Source organism: Ciconia boyciana, chromosome 17 (genome assembly GCF_034638445.1).
Source record: "Ciconia boyciana chromosome 17, ASM3463844v1, whole genome shotgun sequence".
Lineage (NCBI taxonomy): Eukaryota > Metazoa > Chordata > Aves > Ciconiiformes > Ciconiidae > Ciconia > Ciconia boyciana.
In genome coordinates, this window is record NC_132950.1 from 83,497 (window position 1) to 103,460 (window position 19,964).

General features: G+C 54.3%; 2 protein-coding genes across 6 annotated transcripts; both read left to right on the top strand.

The window, feature by feature from the left end:
- Positions 1 to 3,987: 3,987 nt before the first annotated feature.
- On the top strand, positions 3,988 to 9,721 carry LOC140661020 (fibrinogen-like protein 1-like protein). The gene is made up of 4 exons (XM_072882602.1): positions 3,988 to 3,991; positions 5,654 to 5,797; positions 7,907 to 7,969; positions 9,093 to 9,721. Exons 1-4 carry the CDS (start codon positions 3,988 to 3,990, stop codon positions 9,719 to 9,721), a joined length of 840 nt encoding a protein of 279 aa, XP_072738703.1.
- Positions 9,722 to 13,197: 3,476 nt separating this feature from the next.
- Positions 13,198 to 16,040, top strand: VPS37D (VPS37D subunit of ESCRT-I). 5 transcript variants are annotated; one of them, XM_072882018.1, is made up of 5 exons: positions 13,198 to 13,397; positions 14,371 to 14,542; positions 14,889 to 14,980; positions 15,162 to 15,296; positions 15,472 to 16,040. In XM_072882018.1, exons 1-5 carry the CDS (start codon positions 13,275 to 13,277, stop codon positions 15,934 to 15,936), a joined length of 987 nt encoding a protein of 328 aa, XP_072738119.1. In that variant the 5' UTR covers positions 13,198 to 13,274; the 3' UTR covers positions 15,937 to 16,040. The 5 variants fall into 5 exon arrangements, with proteins under 5 accessions (XP_072738119.1, XP_072738120.1, XP_072738123.1 ...); XM_072882019.1 differs by having other exon boundaries at positions 14,889 to 14,971; XM_072882022.1 differs by having other exon boundaries at positions 15,447 to 15,780.
- The last annotated feature ends 3,924 nt before the right edge of the window (positions 16,041 to 19,964 follow it).

A 19,964-nucleotide genomic window follows, 5' to 3' on the forward strand; every position in this document is an offset into this window, starting at 1 on the left:
CTTGTAAAGCCAATTTTAAGAGGATAAAGATGTGGCCCTTCTACTTTCTTCTCCTGTGTTGGTTTCAGTAGCCCACTGACCAGATGTCTTCCTCATGGCACAAGTTAAACCTGGTGTTCACAGTAAGCCAGTGCCAAGCTGAGGCTCCCACCAAACTTTCCGTACTGCAGGAGCCCACACCAAGCAGTGCAGCTTGCAGGTCTGGATGGACAGTGGCATCCAGACCTCTCCAAGGTAAGGGGTCCCTGGATCAACTTCCATCTGCACCCTTAGATCTCACCCCTGCTTGCTTGGTTAGAGGTTGGGAGCCCTTGTCCACAGCCTCATTTAGTTTGGGAGAATCATAAAAGCAGCACTCCCAAGTCTATGGAGGGAGGAGGGCCCAAGCTGCCTCGGGAAGAAGGACCCCAGGCAGAGAGGCCATGTCCCCTTTCTTTGGGGGCAGGGGAAGTGGGTGACTTAGAGGCTCCCATGGGCTGCCACCGGAGCTAACGCCAGCACTGAGGGATGCAATGCCTTGGGGCATGGTGGGGTGCCTGTGCCAGGGCTGGCAGGCAGGCTACTGCTGGTGAGCCACCACTGGGATCACTGCTGGCAACAAGGCTGCCAGATGCAGCAGGAACATGGGCCCCACAGGTCATGGAGAGGAAGTCCTCCCCTGCCCCTGTGTACAGCAGGCTCCACTGGGCTGCTCCGAATAGATGCAAATGGTATTTCTTTCAAAGAAACACTGTGTCAACAGGACAGCTTATCTACAGTCCAGCAAAGACCCCGTTTTTTACTTCAGCTCAAATATTGCAGTGGATGGTGTCTTCAAAGCTACGAAACAAAGGTTTTCTAAATCACACTGACGTGGGACCTTGTTCTAAGAAGACAGCTGCAAGAGGATCTCTGAGCAGGTTGGAAGCAGAGCTGAGGACAACAACCAGTGGTTGCACTCCAGAGAGGCAGAGCAGGGGGCACTGTGCAGGACTCAAGGGAGGAGAACGAAGGCATGAGCCAGCTCTCTGGGAGCAGCAAAGGCTGGCTGCTCCCCACGGGCAGGCAAGCCAGAAGCCAAGGGTGAACCCCGAGGAGGCAATGCCCTTGCTGCCAGGTCTGAGCACAGCAGACAGAGCTGAATGTTGGCAACAACTCCAAGCAAGGCAAGCAGTCAGCCGAGCCCAAGATCCTGGAAAAAAGGACACAGTGCAAAAGGCAGGGCTGGAGCTAAACTACAACACGCATCTGAGTGGTCCATCCAGGAAATAAGCTATCTACAGTGTAGGTCTAAGATCCATCCAGAAAACAAGGCCAGAGAGGGGCCTGAAGACCAGTACTCATACAGTGTGGCTCAAGTTAGGACTGAAGGCCTGGGGTTGAGCTGAAACAGGCCTCATGGGCCCAGGTGAAGGGTCCAGGTGGGACTGGTCACCAGCCATTAAGGTCTACTGGTGCACTCAGGGCCATGACAGTAGCAGTTAATCCTGAAAGAGCAAATCACACCGGCCTGGCTGGCTGTACAGGTCTCTCATGCTCCATAGGCCCTCAGGCTTTTGCTATAGCTCTTTGGGCTTACAAAGTGGCTTCTCAAGGCATGTTCTGCTGCAACCAGCTCTGCATCTTGCACAAGGCCTGGCGCCATGGCTGTGCTCCTGCAGAAATACAGATGCATAAGGGTTGGGGAGAGGGCTCTTCAGAGAACTGGAGAAACACAGGGTAACTGAGACCAGGATGACCTCCAAATGTCTCTGGTCTGATCTCAAGGCCAAAGCAGGGACAACTTAGAATGGATTGCTCAGGGTCATGTCTAGTTCAGTTGTGAATATGTCGAGAAATGGAGGTCCCAGGACTTCTCTTTTTTTTTTTTTTTTCAGTCTTTGAACACCCTCAGGCTGAATTTTTTTTTATCTAATTCTAATTTCCCTCCCTTCCCTTATGTCCGTTGCCTCTCATCCTATCCCTGTGCACCTCCAAGGACATTCATAGAATTACAGGGTGATAGAATAATTTAGGTTGGGAGAGACCTCTGGAGGCCATCTAGTCCAATCCCTGCTCAAAGCAGATCTAAAAAATCAGGTCCTTTTCCAGTCAAGTTTTGAACACCTCTAAGGATAGAAATCCCACAGCCTCTCTCTGGGCACCTGTTCCAGTATTTGACCAACCTCATGTTAAAAAAAGTCCCTATTTCTAACTGGAGTTTCCATGTTCCAACTTAGATCCATTGCTTCTCATCCCACCACGCACCTCCTTGAAGTCTGGCTCCATGTTCTCTGTATCCTCCCATGAGGTAGTTGTAGTCAGCAATAAGACCTCCCTGTTGCCTGCTCTTCTTCAGGTGGAGCAAGCCTAGTTCTCTCAGATTCTCCTGATGTGTCCTGAGCTCCAGGCCCCTGACCAGTCTGGTGGCCCCCACTGGACTTGCTCCAGTCTGCCAATATGTTTCTTGTAATGAGGGGTTCAAAACGAGACACAGTGCTCTGAGGAGCCTGAGTTGGTCTGCTCTCCACCCTCCTACCAGCTAGCTGTAGGCAGCAACAAGATCCCATCTCAGCCTTCCCTTCTCCAGGCTGAACAAGCCCATCTTTCTCAGCCTGTCCACATATGTCATATGCTCCTGCCTCGACTGTCTTGGTCTTAGCTGGACTCTTTCTGGAGCTTTAGTTGCTGTTGTGCATGGGGGAGCCCCACACAGGACACAGCACTCCAGCTGTCATCTCACACATGGAAGTGAATAATCCCTTCCCTCACCCTCCTGGCCACATTTTTCCAGATGCAGCCCAGGATGCAGCAATAAACAGAACTGTGCCACAACTGTGGCCCTTACAATATCAAACATATACTGAGCAGGAGCTGAGCCCCAGGACACAGCTGGGGTTTCAGAGAAATCCCTTCTACGACGTTTCCCCTGCCTGCTTTGCACATCCTAACCCAAACACCAGCCACAGCCTCCTGGAAAAGCTGGCCAGGCACTGGAAGCTGTTGGTGAAGCTCTGCTGAGGGTTGCTGCCTGCCTTTGCTTGCATCTGCTGTTGAGCAGGAGCAGCAGCACAGCAGGCCATGCACAGGAGCCTCCATGACCAGGCAGCCACGCTGCAAGCGAACAGCATGTGACAAAAGCCCAGCCTACTCCACAGGCTCTGGCTATCTTGTGCTGTCCAGTACAAGGTGGATGCTGGGGTACAGGAGTCCTCATAGCTCAGAATACTGCAGGTATCAATCCCTAGGAAAAGGATGGTCTGGCATTTTCTGTAAGAAATCCATGGCATAAGGACTCCTAGTAGCAGACAGGGGCTTGAAGTGAGACCATTTTACATCAGTGTCACATCACGATTCCCAAACTTGTGACTGCTGCAAGGGCCCCGGTACCAGGGGAGACCACAGTGCACGTTGCGCAAGAGGCAGTGTGGTGGTGGCAGGCCAGGCACGTCAGGAGGCACCTGGAGTGGCACTTTCTGAAGTTCGGTGCACGATTTGCCAGGAACACTAGAGTACCTCTTCCCTGAAGGGTCTAATGGGGTCCCCAGTGACTGTTGAGCCCCATGCCTGCTCTGGAGAGAGTGATTTATGCCTGATGTTTGATTTCCATCCAGAAGGGGGAATATCATCTGGGTATTTACTTATGAGTTGAAAGGTGCAGAGGTGCCCAGAGGATGCCGTTCCCAGAGGAAACCCTGCCAGGGCAGGGGGGGCAGCCAGGCACTGTAAATCACAGTTGTTTTAAGGCATTTGCTTACTGGCACCAAATTATTTACTTTGCCTCTGAAGAAAGCTCTTCACCTTTGTGAGACACAGCCTTCATTGTCTGAGGGCATATCACTTAATGATGAAGAGCAAATAAGCCATAAACCACTAGTCCTGTTGCCAACCAGAGGACAAGTGCTGTGGTTTGGGTCTCGTGCCTCCACCCCCTCACCTGCTGAGCCCTATAACTTTCAGGCTGGACACCCCCTCCAGCCAGGCCAACCCGCTCGGCTTCCTGCTCCGCAGGGTCCCTGCAGAGACAGCATGGGTGAGTGTGGGATGGGATGGGAGGGTACGGCACTGCTGCGTGTGGCTACAGGTCACAGGGCACCTCGGCACTTTGTCTTCTGCAGGGCTCCCTTCTCCCCACACCCCAGCCATCGCAGCGCTAAGTCCATTACATTGTCTGGGCTCACTGTGCCCTGGTCTGGGAATTGGAGTAGGAGTCTGCATGTTCTGCTATTTTCAGGCTGTATCAGTCTAGCCCTGGAGTGCCAGATAGCCCATTTTACAAGCCTCATATTTACCAAACATTCTTTGTAATTTTCAGTTCTCCAAGGAAAGTATTAAATACCCTAGAATAGAAAACAGATTTTTTAGATATTCTTTCTTAAGGAGTGATATTGAACAGGTATTAAGATCTGGAGATTAGATGCTTGAAAGCACACTGCTGTCCCCAGAACACCCAGAAGAGGCTGATCCTCTCCTCTGCATCTCCTTCCTACCCAGACCTTTCATGACCATTCATGGGAGAATGGGCCGGCAGTGGAGGGAGCATTGCTTCTCTGGTGGCCTAAAGAAGAGATGTCTTTAAACATGTCTCTAAACACAAGTGTATCAAGGCACTAAATGTTATATAGGAATTGAGAAACAAATCAGTTGGACTGAAGTGTGTTTAAAAGACCTCTGCTGTAAAACTGTAACCAGTACAAATAATTGGGACAGCTCTGAGCATTCCCAGAAAGGGGTGCTTGCCTCTAGGGTGGCTGCAATTGCACACAGTGGTTCCAGGCCGGCATCATTGATTGTTTTGCTTCTCAGTCATCTCACAGAATGATGCCAAACCCAAGGCAGTGCAATGGATTTTGCTCTGCTCCTTTTTGAACAGTGGAGGGATCACATTGGTAATCTGCCAGGGTGAGCTACATCTGTCATACCATGAACAGATTTCCCCATGGGCAGGTGGGGGATGCCCCACAATGCCCCACTCTCTAGGAATCATTATAAACTTTCTATTACTTCATTTAGATTTAATATTCCAAAAAGTCCGCTGGTTTCCCTAGCTGCTCTGAACAAGAACAAACCGGAGCAGCTGGCTACATATGGAAACTTTGAAGTGGCCATATAACCAAATAGAGGCCATAATTTGCACCAGCCAGGCTGTAACTCCTGAAAGTTTGTGCTGCCCCTCTCAGTCACGCTGCTTTCATGCAGAGCAGAGAAATACACACAGCCCTGCCTGGGACTTGTTCCCACCCAGACATCTGGGTTCTTACTGCCCACAAACCTGGACTGGAGGCAGGTGTAGTCCCAGGTTACACCATGTGAGTGTGCCATGGGAGTGTGATGGGAGCTGGGAGGAAAGGGGATTCCTCCCTCCGTGCTCACCCTGCTTGTTATCTCCAGCCCTGAGACTTGGTCTTTACAGGGATTTCTGATTACAGTCACTTTGGGTTTCGACAAGGTTTTTGCATTTCTTCTGTCTCAGAAACCACCACCAGCAGGTGCCACCACTAATGACTCCTGCCAATGAGTCACTGACAGCTCATCTAAATGAGTGAATTGGGGCTTACAGCTCCAAGAGGGATCTCTACACATAAAGAATTTTATTTTCCCATTTTACTCTGCAAGTAAAGGAGTCAAATGGGATTCATGGCTCTGTAATGGAAGTTATGATCTTTCTTCCTTTTCCAATATCTTCCCATTTCAGCTACCCAGCACCTTTGTCTCCTGGTTTTCACCTGCCTGCTGGCCCTAGCAGCATCTCTTCCTGCCTTTGACATAAAAAACTTGCATCTCCTCAATGGCACGCTGGATGAAATTATGAATGTTCCCCCAGAGTCCTCCCAGCTTGGTAAGTATACGGCTACAATAGGGAGAGGCAAACAAGGTCATGTTCAGTCAAATCCTGCACAGACCGCCTCACCAGCCTAACCACACCCCTGCAACACGGAGCAAGGACTAAATACTGCTCTATGTGTGGGCAATGCCAATGCAATGTAGGCTGTCTTACTGGAACAAGAATCATCTCAGAGTCCTCCTCTGCTTGCTGTCTGTCTCTTCTCCTGTCTGGCATGAAGTTCTTCTTTCCATAAGTGAGTCCAATAGTCCAAAGCACAGAGTTCACAGGATTCCAGGAGAAGGGACAGGTTTGGTCTCATTGGCAGCAAGACCAAGCCAAGGGTGTTGTGGGCCATGGGCTCTTCCTTGGAGAAGCAGAGTTAAAGATGTTAAGGCAAAAAATCACAGTGCGTTTTGAGGACATGGGGAACAGCAGCCACCTCTGGAAATCACAAGGTCGGTGGAGAACTGAATTCAAGAGAGAAGTGAATACAGAGAGGAACTAAGTGAAGTTAATACAAAGTCAGTGTATTACAGTGGCACAGACACAGAGCAATCAGCCAGATGATGGCACAGCATAACCTACAAATACCAGGGTATATTGGAGCAATGAGGAAGCCTCCAAGAAATGCTCCTGGAATAAAACTGGGGGCTGTGGGTGGGACATGACATGACAGAAAGAGCTGGTTCCCTTTCAAGGGAAGAGGAAGAGTTCTTGGCAGAAGAGCTCAAGGTCCAAGTGTTTGATGTTGGTTTCACATCAGCCTTTCACTGCAAAGGTCAGCTGTCAGGAAACTGCCAACACAGGCAGCATCCATGACTGAGGCAAGAGTTTGGGCTTCACCAGGAACTGCAAGTCTGAGTAAAGAAAGGGAGGGTGCTCTGGGCTTCACACTCATATCTCACCCAGACCACTGGTAGAGTGCTCTGAAAACATGAGCAGCATGAATGCAAGATGGGTAAGCAGGGAGGCATGCCAGAGAAGACAGGCTAACATTAAAAAGTCTTGACTTGTGGAGAAGTGCTTCCAAATGGGTGGGAAGTGAAAGCAGAAAGGAGCAGAGGCAGACTGTGGCTTACAAAATGAACATGAGTGAATAGCTTCATATGGCTGTAGTAAAAGTAAATACCATGGTAGGAAAGTCCTCTAGGTGATGTTACATGAGTGTTTCCCACTCCACACAGGCTCAGGCCAACCACCATGTTCACTGGTGGGCTTCAAGACACATTTGGAGAGAGTCAAAAGGAAAGGGTTCAAAAATCTGGCAGGCAGACTGTGTCAGGGAAGGCTGAAGAGCTGAATGGTTTAGCCCCAAAATCAGAAGACCGTGGAGGAGGAAGTGATAGCAATATTAAAGTTTGTCTGCAGGAAGAAGTGTACTCTAGGTGTAGTAAGAGAAGGAATGGGCTTATACACAGTGCAAGAGGCTTAAGTTAAACACTTCATAAGAGAGGGGATAGGAAAGCACCAGCTGAGAGTGAAAGCAGGGAGCAGATATTTGAGGATGTCTGAGACCAGCAGCTGCAGGGTTAGGCATCTGTTTCAGAGAGAGGATAGGAATAGCTTTTGTGATTCCATAAGCCTGTGATTCATTCCTCTGTTTTATAGCCATCAGTGGATACACAGAAGATGTCCTTGTAAAAGAATTGCATTAATTCACTGTAAACTGTCCCCTCTTCCAGCAACACCCTTCAAATTCCCTTCTGACCCAGCTGAGCAGAGCCCCTCTCCCAGCTCCTGATACCTGCACCAGTTTTCCTGTGTCTGCTCTCACATTTCTTCCCCCTCTAATCCCTCTTCTTCCTGAGTCCCTTCCTAACTGCTTCTACTGCACTTTAACAACCGTCTTTCCAGTGTTGCCACCACCATTTGGGGTCTTTCACCCACCCACACAGTGTGCCCAAATCCTTCTCACCAAGGAAGCATCTGCCCCATTCTAACACCATGTAAATTCCCCCAAACAACCAACTGGCTGATACCTGAAATGGTAAAGTCCCTCTGGAATTAGGATCAACAACAGAAAAACAGGAATATCATCAGGAATACCATGCTCTCCCAGCAGGCATTTGACATGTCTGCTCTCAATACTCACCCCTGTCTCCTCTGTTCTTGTTAATTCAGATAATGATGGCAAACATGTTCGACAGGTCAGAGACATTGCCCCCCACCAACCGGCGGGCCACGGTAAGTGTCTTGTCAAGGAGTACCTCTGCTCATAAGGTTTCACCATTGCTGGGCTCATGAAGAGCTCTCAGCCACCTTAGCCCATGTCCTACATGTGCACTGGCTCCTCCCAGGAAAAATGTTGGTTTTCTGATAGGCTGCAGAGGTGCCACAGCTCGTAACCTCGGGGGGACTCTATTACCAGCCATGTCCTGGACTCAGTAGTTGATGAGGATCTTTAGTATGGGGAATTTTCCACCTAAAGATCCAAAACGGAAAGTGATGATTTGTTATTGGCCTTTGGGAAGTGGTGATTGGTTATTTTCCTATTTTTACTGCACAGTTGATGAGAAGACTGGGTAAGACAGGGACTCACTGCATTACTGAACTGACTGAGTCAACGTTAGCCCATAGGACCACAAGATAGGTCCTATCTGGGTAGGAATAACCAGTAGCAGAGGTACTGGGAGCAGAAGTACCCAGAAGTGGGTAGGTGCATTCAGGTGTTTGTTGTATAAGGTGCTGACACTCTGGAGCATGGAAAGGCCATAATCAAATCAAACAAGTCAGGAAGTCTCTAAAGAGCTACTCGGGTAAGCCCAGAGAAAACTGATGGATTTGCCCTATTGAGATCACAAGGGATGTGATCCTTGTGAAGGGAAGGGATCTAATTATTAGCAATATGGATGTCTTGATCACACTCTCTCCAGGGTTTCTGAGATTACTATAAAGCTCTAAAGCCTTCACGCTGTAACAGCAAATGGCTTTATAACGCGGATTTGCATTTGTCTGTGTGGTGATATATCACCTGCATGCTACAGGCAAATCACCACAGCACTGCAAGACTGAATTCAACCTGGGCTAGGGTGCATTGTGTGCTGGCTGAAAGCAATATCTGGTTTGGTCTCACCAGGCCAAGATATTTTGGCAGTGTGTCCCCATCAGTTTGAATCCTGTCTTGGGAAGATATGAAGCCCAACTCTTACACTGATCATTTCAAGATTTTGATTTAGTCCTGCGAGCACACGGCAGGAATACAGCCCAAGAATGTGTGTGCAATAGGATATAGGCACAAAAGAAATATCATGTGCTTTCAGTATCTCATTTTGTGGGATTTAATAACCATCTCTGTTTCCTGCCCCAGGCTGGCCCAAGGACTGCAGCGAGATCCCTGCTGGCAGCCGCAGTGGTGTCTACATCATCCAGCCGAAAGGGCTCCACCACCTCGTGGTGTACTGTGAAATGAATGTGACAAACGGGGGCTGGACAGTCATCCAGAGGAACCAGAAAGACACACCAGTCACCTGGGCCGAGTCCTGGAGCACCTACAAGTATGGCTTTGGGAATGTGCGCAGCGAGTACTGGCTGGGCACTGAGTACATCCATCAGATCTCCAAGCAGAAGGTCTACCAGGTCAGGTTTGTTGTCCAGGACTCCACAGACAACATCAATTTCGCAGACTACAACCTCTTCAGTGTGGAAGATGAGTCCCACGGCTACCGGCTGAGGTTGGGCTCCTACACAGGGACGGCGGGGGATGCCATGACCTCAGACAATCCCAACACCATGCATGACAACATGAAGTTCTCCACAAAGGATCGGGATCAGGACACTTACAGTAAGAACTGTGCCTACAGCTATGAGGGTGGGTGGTGGTATTCAGCATGTTATTCTGTACGGCTGAATTTCAAGGGCGGCATGACATGGGGCAGTATGTGTAAAGGGAACTGCAAATCCTCCCTTATCCTCATCAAACCAGCTCTGTATTGTTAGTGCTTCTTCCCCCCCCGTCCATGCTGGACACTCTGCGAAGGCTCTGCATGGCCAAAGAGCTTGAGCCCTTCTGGAGCCCAAGGGTAGTAGGGTTTTAGTGAAATTCCACTTTCCAATTCCCCGCTCTGAGTGCAGGCTCTCCCTCTACTCAGCTCTTTTCCCCTATGCTTGCCAATGATTCCTTGTTATTATGTTCATAATCAAGAATAAAAAAATCACTTGTGAAATTTGTGGATTCCACATGTACCTTCCCTGCGGGACTAAGACACTCAGCCCTGGAGTGACTTTTCATCAGAGTTTCTTAGCTGCCACCAGAACTTACAGCAAGCAAAAAAGCTACATGCCACAGATTTCCATATACTCTGTGCCTCTCTGCAGTGTCTGGTAAAGCATCCCAATAAATTTGCTTCTTTGAGATCATTCTCCTTTAATTAACGTTTGTTCTGTATCTCTGATGCACTCCCACTGAGACCCAAGAAATCCCATGTCAGGTGCTAGGACTGGAGTCTTGGGGCTTATGGAGAGAAAAAGCCTTGAGTGGTTCTCACAGGAACGGATGTAAGAAAATTAAATCTAGTTACACTGAGATAAAGGACCTGTGATCTGCACAGGAGGGTTCAGAAGGGACCTGTCATGTAGGAGAACTCTTCCCACATCATCACCACGTTCACAGTCCAGGGTCAAAAGCTGTGGCAATGTCCTGGTGTCAAGGTCCCACCACTGCTGGGGGGCTGCATCTATCAGGATTTGTCGCTACCTGTTTGTCTGCAGTCATGCTTTGATCCTTCAGAAACATGATTTCAAAGTCATCTGTAGATCTGTCTGTTGTGACTAAGAAACAGAGAACTTAAATGGAAGCAAAAGAGAAGTAGGTTGCATGTTAGGAATCACTTGAATTAGGAGACACTCTAATGAGGGAAGAGCTCATTACAGGAATGGGCTCACCATACCCAGGTTTCTGCCAGGAAAGATGCAGACAGAGCTTGATGCTGTAAGGCTGCAGGACAAGGCCTCTACAGCTCCTCCATCCCACAATACTGTGGCACTGCCAGGACAGACTGTTTGAGAAGCACTTTCACCTTCACAAACCATTTCTGGCTTTGTCTTGGTGCAGCACAGGAACAGCAGTGAGTTCCACTTCCAGGACCAACAGCTAAGGGAAAACCCAGCCCTCACCTGCCAGCTGCAGAGCCTAGTGCCCACTGGGAGCCGTCCAGGAAGGTCTGAGAAATTAGAAAATACTGAAAGAAGTGAGCAGTGGAGGATCTCCAAGCCAGAATGTACCTTACACTGCCCCAGAGAACTGCCCTCAGCACTGCAGAGCACAGTGGGCACCTGCACCTAGGGATGTCTGAGGAAAAAAAGAGCTCAGGGCTACTTCTATTGAAAGCAGCTCTCGGGTGAGGCAGGCTGCACTCGCTCTCCTGAGAGCCTCCAGCATCAAGCACTGAGCCCCCCCAAACCAGAGCACAGAGGACTGGTAGGACCTCAGAGTACAGCCCATGCCAGAGTCTCCTGCTGTGGCTGGAGTCCCCACTTGGCCTTGGAAGGGTGTCCTGTAAGGGACTCTGCAGTGTCAGATGGCCCTGTCCAGAGATAGGAGCATCTCCAGCCTTGGTGGTGAATTTGGCACCCCAAATTCAATGAGACATAGCCCTCTGCAGCCTGGTCTGGTTTGGGGATCATCTCTGCCATGCAGAGGTTGGACTAGAAATCCCAGAAGTGGGATTTCAACACTAGTTATCCTCTAAGACAGAGAGAGACATTCACCTTGAGCAAAGACCACGCCTGCCTTGCAATGGGCACCACAGCATGAGGAGGGGGGGCACAAGGCAACTCCATGAGGGACTTCACATTGGCTGGAAGAGAGGCTCTGCTGCACCAGGGGCACGAGATGGTAGCAGCAGGTGGAGGATGGCTGTCAGGAAGGTGCCCCCACCCCACTCACCCCACCCCTGGTGCCCCCAGAGTGGATTTGGCTTCCAAAGCCAGCAGGCTCGATGACATCAGGTGGCACTGGGCAGACTGTGAAATGACACTGCTGCTGCTCCTGGGCCTCTGGGGTTTCAAAGCGACAGGCAAAATTGGAGTTGCATTTGCACTGCCAGACTAAGGAGCAAACAATTCTCATCCAGCAGTGCTGTCTTCTGCTAGGGCTCTCCAAAGGCACTGGAGAGACACAGGCCAGGAGATGCAGGAGAGCATCCTAAAATATCCTCACAGTACAACAGGGCTGGCACCCACCAGTCCAGGAGGATGGGCTCAGTGAGTGGGTGTCTCTGCATTGCCGTCTTGTCCCTCCACCACAGCACGTCCCAGTGTACAGACAGGTTCTCATCTCTCCTACAGCAGCGCCAGATCCACACAGCTCCTTATTCCAAGCTACCCATCCAAATGCTTCCTAAATCCTCCTGGGCTCTTGGCCACCCAACAGCAGTGACTTCCAGCCCCCAGCAGCTCCCTGGTAGCTTCCCTTCACTCAGCTGCAGCAGCCGGTGTTTGTTTGAGGTGAAACCTGAAGTCAAGCAGTGGACATTAAGTGCTGTCTCCCACCAGATATTTGCTCCATGGAAATGTCCTGGCCAGGACAGAGCAGCCCCCGCCCCAGCAGCAGTGCATGGCTCTTCCTGCAGCTTAGGTTTTTCACCAAGGTAAAACTTCCCCGGGAAGGAATCCCCACCTCCCATGAGCTCCTGGCTTGCTACTTTTCCCCAGCTTCTCCACCACATCTTTCATTTTTAAGAGTAAGAACAGGGCAAAGATACAAGGAGAGTTTCCAGCACAGAGATGTCCTGAAGCAGAGCTGATAGTCCTCAGGCAGGTTTCTGCTCCCTGAATTTTTCTTTTAGGTCTCTGAATCCCTGCAAACATTTAGAGACCACAACACCCTGCAGCAAGCAGTTCCCCACCACAAGTGGGGCAGTGCTCCCACCTCTCCCTTCCCGAAGGGCCGAAGGGGACCTGCACAGAGCCAGCAGTGACAGGGTGCCTCATTGCTCTCTCTTTCCTCTCTCCTGAGCCGATGGGTACAGCGGTGCCAGATGTCCACAGGATGCACAAGTGCAGTGCCGTGAAGTACAGGATGAAGCCAATGCAGTGACAAGCAGGATGCACACAGCGTGGTGCAGTACAGGGCACACACAGTGCAGTGCAGGATCCACATAGTGTGGTGCAGTGCAGGATACATGCATGGAGGTGCAGGATGCACACAGTGAGGTGCAGTGCAGGATGCACGTAGCAGGGTGCAGGATGCACAGTGTGGAGTGCAGTACACAGGATGCACAAAGCGGGGTGCAATGCAGGATGCACACAGCGGAGGGCAGTGCAGGATGCACACAGCAGGGTGCGGGATGCACACAGCGGGGTGCAGTACCGGTTCACCCCCTAGCCGGGGGCGGCGCGGTGCACAACCGGAGCGCCTTGTGCTCAACTGCGGCTCCTTTAAGACCGGCGGGGGCGGGGTGGGCGGTGCGCGGCGGGGGCGGGCGCCGGGCGCGCGCGGCTCCCGGCGGTGGCGGGGGGTCTCGGCCCGTGCCCGTCAGTGCCCCGGCCCATGTCCCGGCCCCCGGCGCCGCCCGGCTCCCCGCGCCGCTTCGGGGCGCTCAGCACCGCGCAGCTCCGCGCCCTGCTGCAGGACGAGCCCCGGCTGCAGCGCGCCGCCCGCCTCAGCAGGAAGGTACGGCCGGGGAGGGAGCCCGGGGGGCCGTGTCCCGCAGCCGGCGGAGCGGAACCGTGCAGCACTCGCCACCAGCGGGGCCTTCCCGGTGCGCGGGATGGAGCCGCCCGCAGCCCGGGCACCGGGCGCTGCGTGGCCGTGCCCCGCGGGGCCGGGCATCACCCGCCGGTCCCTGGCAACGCTGCTCGTTGGTCCTCCCCGGAGGCTCTGGAGGAGCAGCAAAACCCACCGGCTGGGTTGGGGTGACCGCGGGGAAACCTTAGCTTGGGCGTCCCGGCCGGCAGCTACCCCGGGGCTCCTGGTGCTGCTCGGCGTTTCAGCAGCCATCGCCTGCCAGGCAGCCGAGGGCCGCCAAAGCCCTGAGCAGGGCCACAGCCGCTGCCCCTGCTGCTCTCGCTGCCCCGAGATTTGGGGGAGGCTGGGAGGCCCTGGCTCCTTGCCGTGCCCTCCACATCTGGCTTTGTTCTCTGCAGCTGGGATGAGCCCCGAGTGCTCCTCCCTGGCTTCAGCGGTTCCTGGCGCTCCTCTGTGGGAACACATTCGGGTTATTTTGAAAGCATTCTCAGCCTGATTTCAGCATCTTTGCCCTGGGCCTCTCAAAGCGCAGCCCGGCACCACGCTCTACTCCCCTCTCAGCGTGGGCGGGAGATGTGTGTGCAGCGAGAGAGGATGCGTGTCTCTCCCCTGACATCCTTGTGAGCTAACGAATCCTTTCCCCTGCAAAGGGGGCTGGGTAGGCAGCTGTGAGGTTTCCCACATTCAGGGTAAGCTGCCCTGTGCCGTGGGTAGCCCAGGTCCAGCCGTTGCATCCCTCCCGGGACACGCCCCCTTTCCAGGCAGAGCAGAGGGATGGGGACAGTGCAGGAGGAGAGGGTTTGCCCCTGGGTGGAGACGGACCCCCCCAGCAGGCTGCCAGCTCTGACTGGTTCTGCCCATTTCTCCCAGTGCTGACACACCCGCCCTGTTCCCACAGTTTCAGAGTCTGCAGCTGGACCGGGAGATGTGTTTGGCTTCAAACTGCACCCTGGCCAGGGTGAACCTGTCCCTGCGCCCACGGCTGGAGGATGGGAAGGCTTCCCTAGCCATCAAATATCAGGAGCTGCGGGAGATACGGGAGGCATGTTGGGACAAGCAGCAGCGCCTGGGTGAGTGGGGCGCAGCCGATGGGACGGCCAGAGCCTGGCACAGCCAGAGCAACCTGCGTTAATACGAGGGTCCAGGTGGGCTCAGTGCCCTTGAACCTGCCCTGGGGAAATGGCCCAGCCATGATCAGGAGCAGTGGGGGATGATGCTGCCTGCAACACTGCCATCCCAACCGATGCCACAGTGGGATGCAGGCCTCGATGTGCAGGTGGCTCCAGGGATGTGTTTGGGGGTGTTTCAGTTCAGAGGAGGGGGGAGCTGATGCTGGGGGATGGGAAAGACCTCAGCCCCAGCAGTGGGAGCGTCCAGGGGGAGGTTTGTTGGCAGCCCTGTCCCTTCCTGACACAGAGGCGTACCTGGAGAATTGGAGCCTGCAGAGCGCCCTGGGCCAGCTCCAAGCCAAGCTCAGTGCCTCCGAGGCAGAGTCAGAGGTGAGTCAGGTGAGACCCCTGTGCTGCTGCCCCTTCCTCACCTGGGCCCCGGACTGGGCCCCAGACTCCTCTCTGTGCCCTCCCATGTGCCAGGCCCTGGAGAAGAGGCTGGGGAGGCTCAGCCATCTGGGCTCCCTCCATGGTCCCACGGCTCTCTTGGCTTGATGCTGTCCCACTGCCCATCCCATAGGCACAGATAGAGCAGTTCCTGGCTCAGGATCTGCCCCTCGATTCCTTCCTGGAGTCCTTCTGCCAGAGCCGCACACGCTCCCACATCTGCCGAATGCAGCTGGAGAAACTGCAGGAGCTGCTGCAGAAGGACCAGGTGGGCAGGGACCCTGTGGGCCCCGCAGGGCACCCAGGTGCCTTGGCCAGCCCAGCACCAGCCCGCGTTGCCCCGTTGCGGAGCGGAGTAGCCCCCAAAGCCTTCAATCTCTCCTCTGGCTTTGTGCCTGCCTTTCTCATCCCCTCGGAGGCTGTTGTGCCCTTTGTCATGCCAGCTGCGCCTCCCAGACACCATCTTCCAGCCCTGGGACACCAGCCAGCATCTCCCTGCTCTGAAATCCCCAGCCTGGACTCACCCCTGCACCTCATCAGACACAGCCCCCTGGTCAGCCCCCAGCCCCTCTGCAGGCAGCAGTGGCCGCGACACCGGAAGCAGGAGCCTCCACACGGGTAGCAGGGCAGGGACGGGGGATGGCCCTGCTCCTGGCCCTGTGCCTCCACGGGGGCTGCGCAGCAACACCCTGGCCGGGGAGCATGTGGGGGTGGGTGCGTGGTGTAGGCATAGCTCCAAGGGGCTGTGGTGTCTGTTGGGCAGGCACAGGGGTGGGTGCTCACAAGGGGATAGATGTGCTTGGCTGGGGGTGGGATGGGGCGGGTGCCGTGGCAGGGCAGTGGGTCCTGCACATGGGGAGCTGCCAGCGTGGGGGAGGTCTCTGCATCCACAGCAAGAGGAGCAGTGACAGGAGGTGGGGGCAGGTGGTTTGTAGGGATGTCAGTGGGCTCAGTCAGGTGGGAGATAGCAGGAGAGAGGGCCCAGGAACACTGGGTGCCACGTGCTTTCTAAATAAAGGCTCTTTTCCACGCTCTGTGTTACCCCTTGGCTCTGAACAGAGGGATGGCACAGGCAGGAAGGAAGTGGTTGTGGGGGGCACACTTGCCAGGTTTGGAGGTGACTGGCAGTCAAGGAGGGTCCTCCAGCTTGGGGAGCTCCCAGGCATTGCACCTGCACTTTGCTCAGCCCAACAACACCCTGGGGAAGGTGAGAGCCCCCACAAGGGGGGCAGAGAGACCAGTAAGTGTGAGTTTCCCCCCACACAGGTGCCAGGGACCATCTCCCAGCAGTTTGGCCCTTCACATGGTGAATACTTCTGGTAACCAGAGATGCCTTGTGCCAGCAGCTGAGCCCTTGCCCCCATGAAGGGTTCTACCCCACAGCCAGCTGGGCTCGCTCATGGCTCTACAGCAGCTGGTCTCATCAGCCTGTGTGCAGCCCTGCAGTGTTTTTAGTACCCATTCCCCATCCACCCTCTTGCACTAGCCCTGACTTCAGCCAACACTGGAAAAGGCAGCAGGAGGCCTGAGCTCACCGTGTTTCATTCTGGGCTCCTCTATTGCTTTCCTTAATTTCACGCAACAGATGGTGAGACATGGGGGATAGCCCTGTTCCTCCAGCTGCAGCCCCTGGGGTACTTGTTCCCTGCTCTGGGTGTCTCTTGTGCTGTTTGGGGTACTTGTTCCCTGCTCTGGGGTGTCTCTTGTGCTGTTTCTAGCTTTTGATTTGGTTTCAGGCTTTTCTCATGCTTTCAGCCCGTCTGGTTCTAGCGTTTTTTTCTTCTTTCCCAGCTGCCTGCCCACCCTGCAGCTTGGCACTGTTACGTAGACTGCTTACAAATCATGCAAAGCAGCAAGGGGCCCTGGCTCTGGCTACAAAGCATGCCAAAATATGGACCATTGGCTTGCAGTGTCTGATCACCCCCTCCACCACTGGGGGTACCCCACCCTTACTCCAGACTCCAGCCCTCACTTGTGGGACTGGTGCCACTCATCCAGTATAACCAGTTAAAAGTTTTAAGACTAGGGTAAATCAGGGACCAGCTGCCGTGGCTTTATTGGCAGGCAAGGAGTTGGTAGTCACTGGAATATTTGGGATTTCACAGAGCACCTCCTGCTTTCCTGGGTTCCACCAGGCTCAGTTTGGGCTCAGCCTGTCAACAAAAGGTGCCAGGACACACCTGATTGCCACAGTCAAGCTCTGTGGCTTGCCACATGCCAGGAGGAAGGACAGTAATAGGCTGGCAGCCATGGCATGAGAGCTTGGTTGGGTTCCCGTACCAACCCCACAGGGCTAACCTAACCAGGGGAATAAAGGGACCAAGCAGGAGCACTTAGGAGGCCAGTTGGTCCGTGTGGGACCATCTGTGCTGTGTCTGGAAGGGGGGCTGCAATGCACAGGCAGCCCAGTCCTACCCAGTGTCCTGGGGTCCCCCGGACAGTTGCCCAGGCTACCCCGAGGGCTGCATTGGATGCTGTGTGAGATGACCAGAGCTGTGGGTGCAGCATGGGGTCGTGGGCTCAAGTGATGTGTGTGTGTCAAGCTATGAGGGCTCTGAGCACACACAAGCAAGGGGTGGTGGTGGGTAAGCACAAGGCTTCTCCCTGGGGATCTGGATGCCCACCTGGGAGAGGAAGGCCACCTTAGCACTTGGCTCAGGAGGAAAGGACCCCAAGGTGATGGCATGAAGATATGGTGCACACTGGAGCCCAGAGCCAGGCACCTGTATGGGCTGAATGCCAGACAAAGGCAATGCTGACAAGTTGTGTCACTGCCTTGCAAGATGGGACTGGGTGCAGCACTGGGGCTGGCACTAGCACACACATGACCATGTACGAGGAGCCAAGCTGCCTGAAAATGAGTCAGGGACAACCAGTGGGTCTCCCCAGCCAGTGCCTCCCTTGCATGGCTCCCCAGGGCTGGCCAGTCCCAGGCAATGCTGCATGGGTCTGTCACCAGCTCCAGGACAAACTTCCCTGGCCCCAAACAGGTACTGAGTCACCTTACGGTAAGGGCAAATGTTGGCCCCATGAGTGTGAACCCTCAAGGTGAGCAGCTGCCTCTCTCCAGCCCAGAGAGGGTGAGCGTGTCCCACCAGAGCTGACAGCACTAAAAGTAATGGTCCAAAGAACAAAATGAGCTGGGCTGCTGTGGCCCTGGCTGGCTTTCTGTCCTATAGGAGCCCTGCAGCACCCCCAGGCACCTGCCCAGCTTGGGTAGCAGTGGACAGGCCCTGGCAGCACCGTGGTCCTGCTGGGCTGCCCATCACCCCACTTCAGCCAAGGTCCTTTAACCAGCAGGAAGCTGCCAAGCAAGGCAAGCCCCTGCCCTAGGGAGGTTCCTCCAACCCTGGGGTTGGTCCTGTCCAGTTTGGAGCATGTACTGCTGCAGGTGAGTGGCTGGACGCCTCAGTTGCAGTGGCCCCAGTGGCAAGTGTACGTGCAGTGGTAGTGCACCCTACACCTCTGGGGAATGGGTGTGGCAGCAGTGGGTGTCTGCCTCTTTGCTCCCAGAGTGCACCGTCAGCACCTCACCATACCTGCAGCTCCAGCTCCTTCTGCAGGCACGAAGTCCTGCACTGGGCACAAGATGGGGACATTGGTAACAGGCAGAAGCTGGCAGCAGCACAGGGTGATCCCTCTGTACCCCTCCTTGCCTGCACAGTGGTTGTCCCTGCCTGCACCAAGTGCTGCCTGCCCCGCAGGGCCGTGTCAAGGGGGGTCAACATGCCCCCATTCACCCCGGGGAGGAGGAGGAAGCGTTGCCACCAGGTGTGCACCTGCATTCATTTCTATACTGGGCCAGGCAACAGCCTGGGGCCAGCTCAGCCCCTCTGCCAGCTGGTGTGCAGCCAAACCCAGGAGGGGCAGGCAGGGAGCTGGCCCTGCCAGTTCTGTGGCCTCCTCAGTCCCCCAGGCCTAGCTTTTCAGAAGCCAGGCTGGGCAAGCAGCAGCCCCCAGCCCAGGAGGGTCAGGACACCGGGGAGAAGGGGTGCCCCCAGCACGGGCAGCCTCCAGGAGACCCTTTGAGCCGCAACCCCAGGTTGGTGGGGGATGCAAAACCCCGGGCTGGGGCCAGCCAGTGAGGGGTGGTGCCAGGCTGCCCCAGCTGGGCCCCCCTGTGCAGCAGGCACTGCACAGGCAACAGGGCTGTGAACAGGAAACTCTATTAACAGTTAACTCTATTAACAGAGGAGTTGCCGCAGGGGATGCTGTTGAAGGGAGGGGGAGCTGCCCCGTCATCCACGGGTGCTGCCAACCATGTGGCCCTTCCTTGGGGCGTAGAGCCACTGCCAGCCCAGCAGCAGCAGGACTGGGGTGCAGAGCTCTGCCCATGGATCCCAGGGCAGGTGAGGGCTGGGCCTGTCCCAGACCAGCCACTTCGGGGGGGAACATGATGGCCACCCCTCCAGTGCTGCTCAGGACCCTGCTCACCCAGCCTGCAGCTCCTTGCCTCTGCCCCTCATGCCCCCAGCCCAGCTGGCATCCCCAAAGACCTTCCAGGAGCCAGGCTTAACCCCTTCCTTCCCAAAGAGCAGCCCAGCTTCTCCAGATGGAGGGAAGAGGCCCCAATGAGGCACCAGGACCCCATGCCTGCAGGCTGCACCACCCAGCAGCTGAGGTGAGCAGCTCAGCAGCCCAAACCTGCAGTTATGAGAACATCAGCCCACGAGAATGGGCTGGGATAATAGGACTGGGGAATGGGGTCTGCACTGAGCTTGCAAGGCTTCAGGACTGGGGCTGTCAGGCTTCATCCAGGCTTGTCTCAGCTTGCCTGGAGCTTTTGTTTGATTTACTTAGTTTGTAACAGCATCTAATTACCAAGTGGCCATTAACTACTTCATTTTAGTTTTGCTTCCCTTTCACAGTGACATAGTGTGATGTCTGTTGTTAGTAATTCAAGGGTGGGAATGAGTAACAAGAATAACACAGAATA

Coding starts and splice junctions, on each gene's coding strand:
- LOC140661020 (XM_072882602.1), top strand. Junction 5,798..7,906: donor CCCAGAGTCCTCCCAGCTTG/GTAAGTATACGG, acceptor TTGTTAATTCAG/ATAATGATGGCAAACATGTT. Junction 7,970..9,092: donor CCACCAACCGGCGGGCCACG/GTAAGTGTCTTG, acceptor TTCCTGCCCCAG/GCTGGCCCAAGGACTGCAGC.
- VPS37D (XM_072882018.1), top strand. CDS start 13,275: ATGTCCCGGCCCCCGGCGCCGCCCGGCTCCCCGCGCCGCTTCGGGGCG. Junction 14,543..14,888: donor GGACAAGCAGCAGCGCCTGG/GTGAGTGGGGCG, acceptor TTCCTGACACAG/AGGCGTACCTGGAGAATTGG. Junction 15,297..15,471: donor AGCTGCTGCAGAAGGACCAG/GTGGGCAGGGAC, acceptor TTGTCATGCCAG/CTGCGCCTCCCAGACACCAT.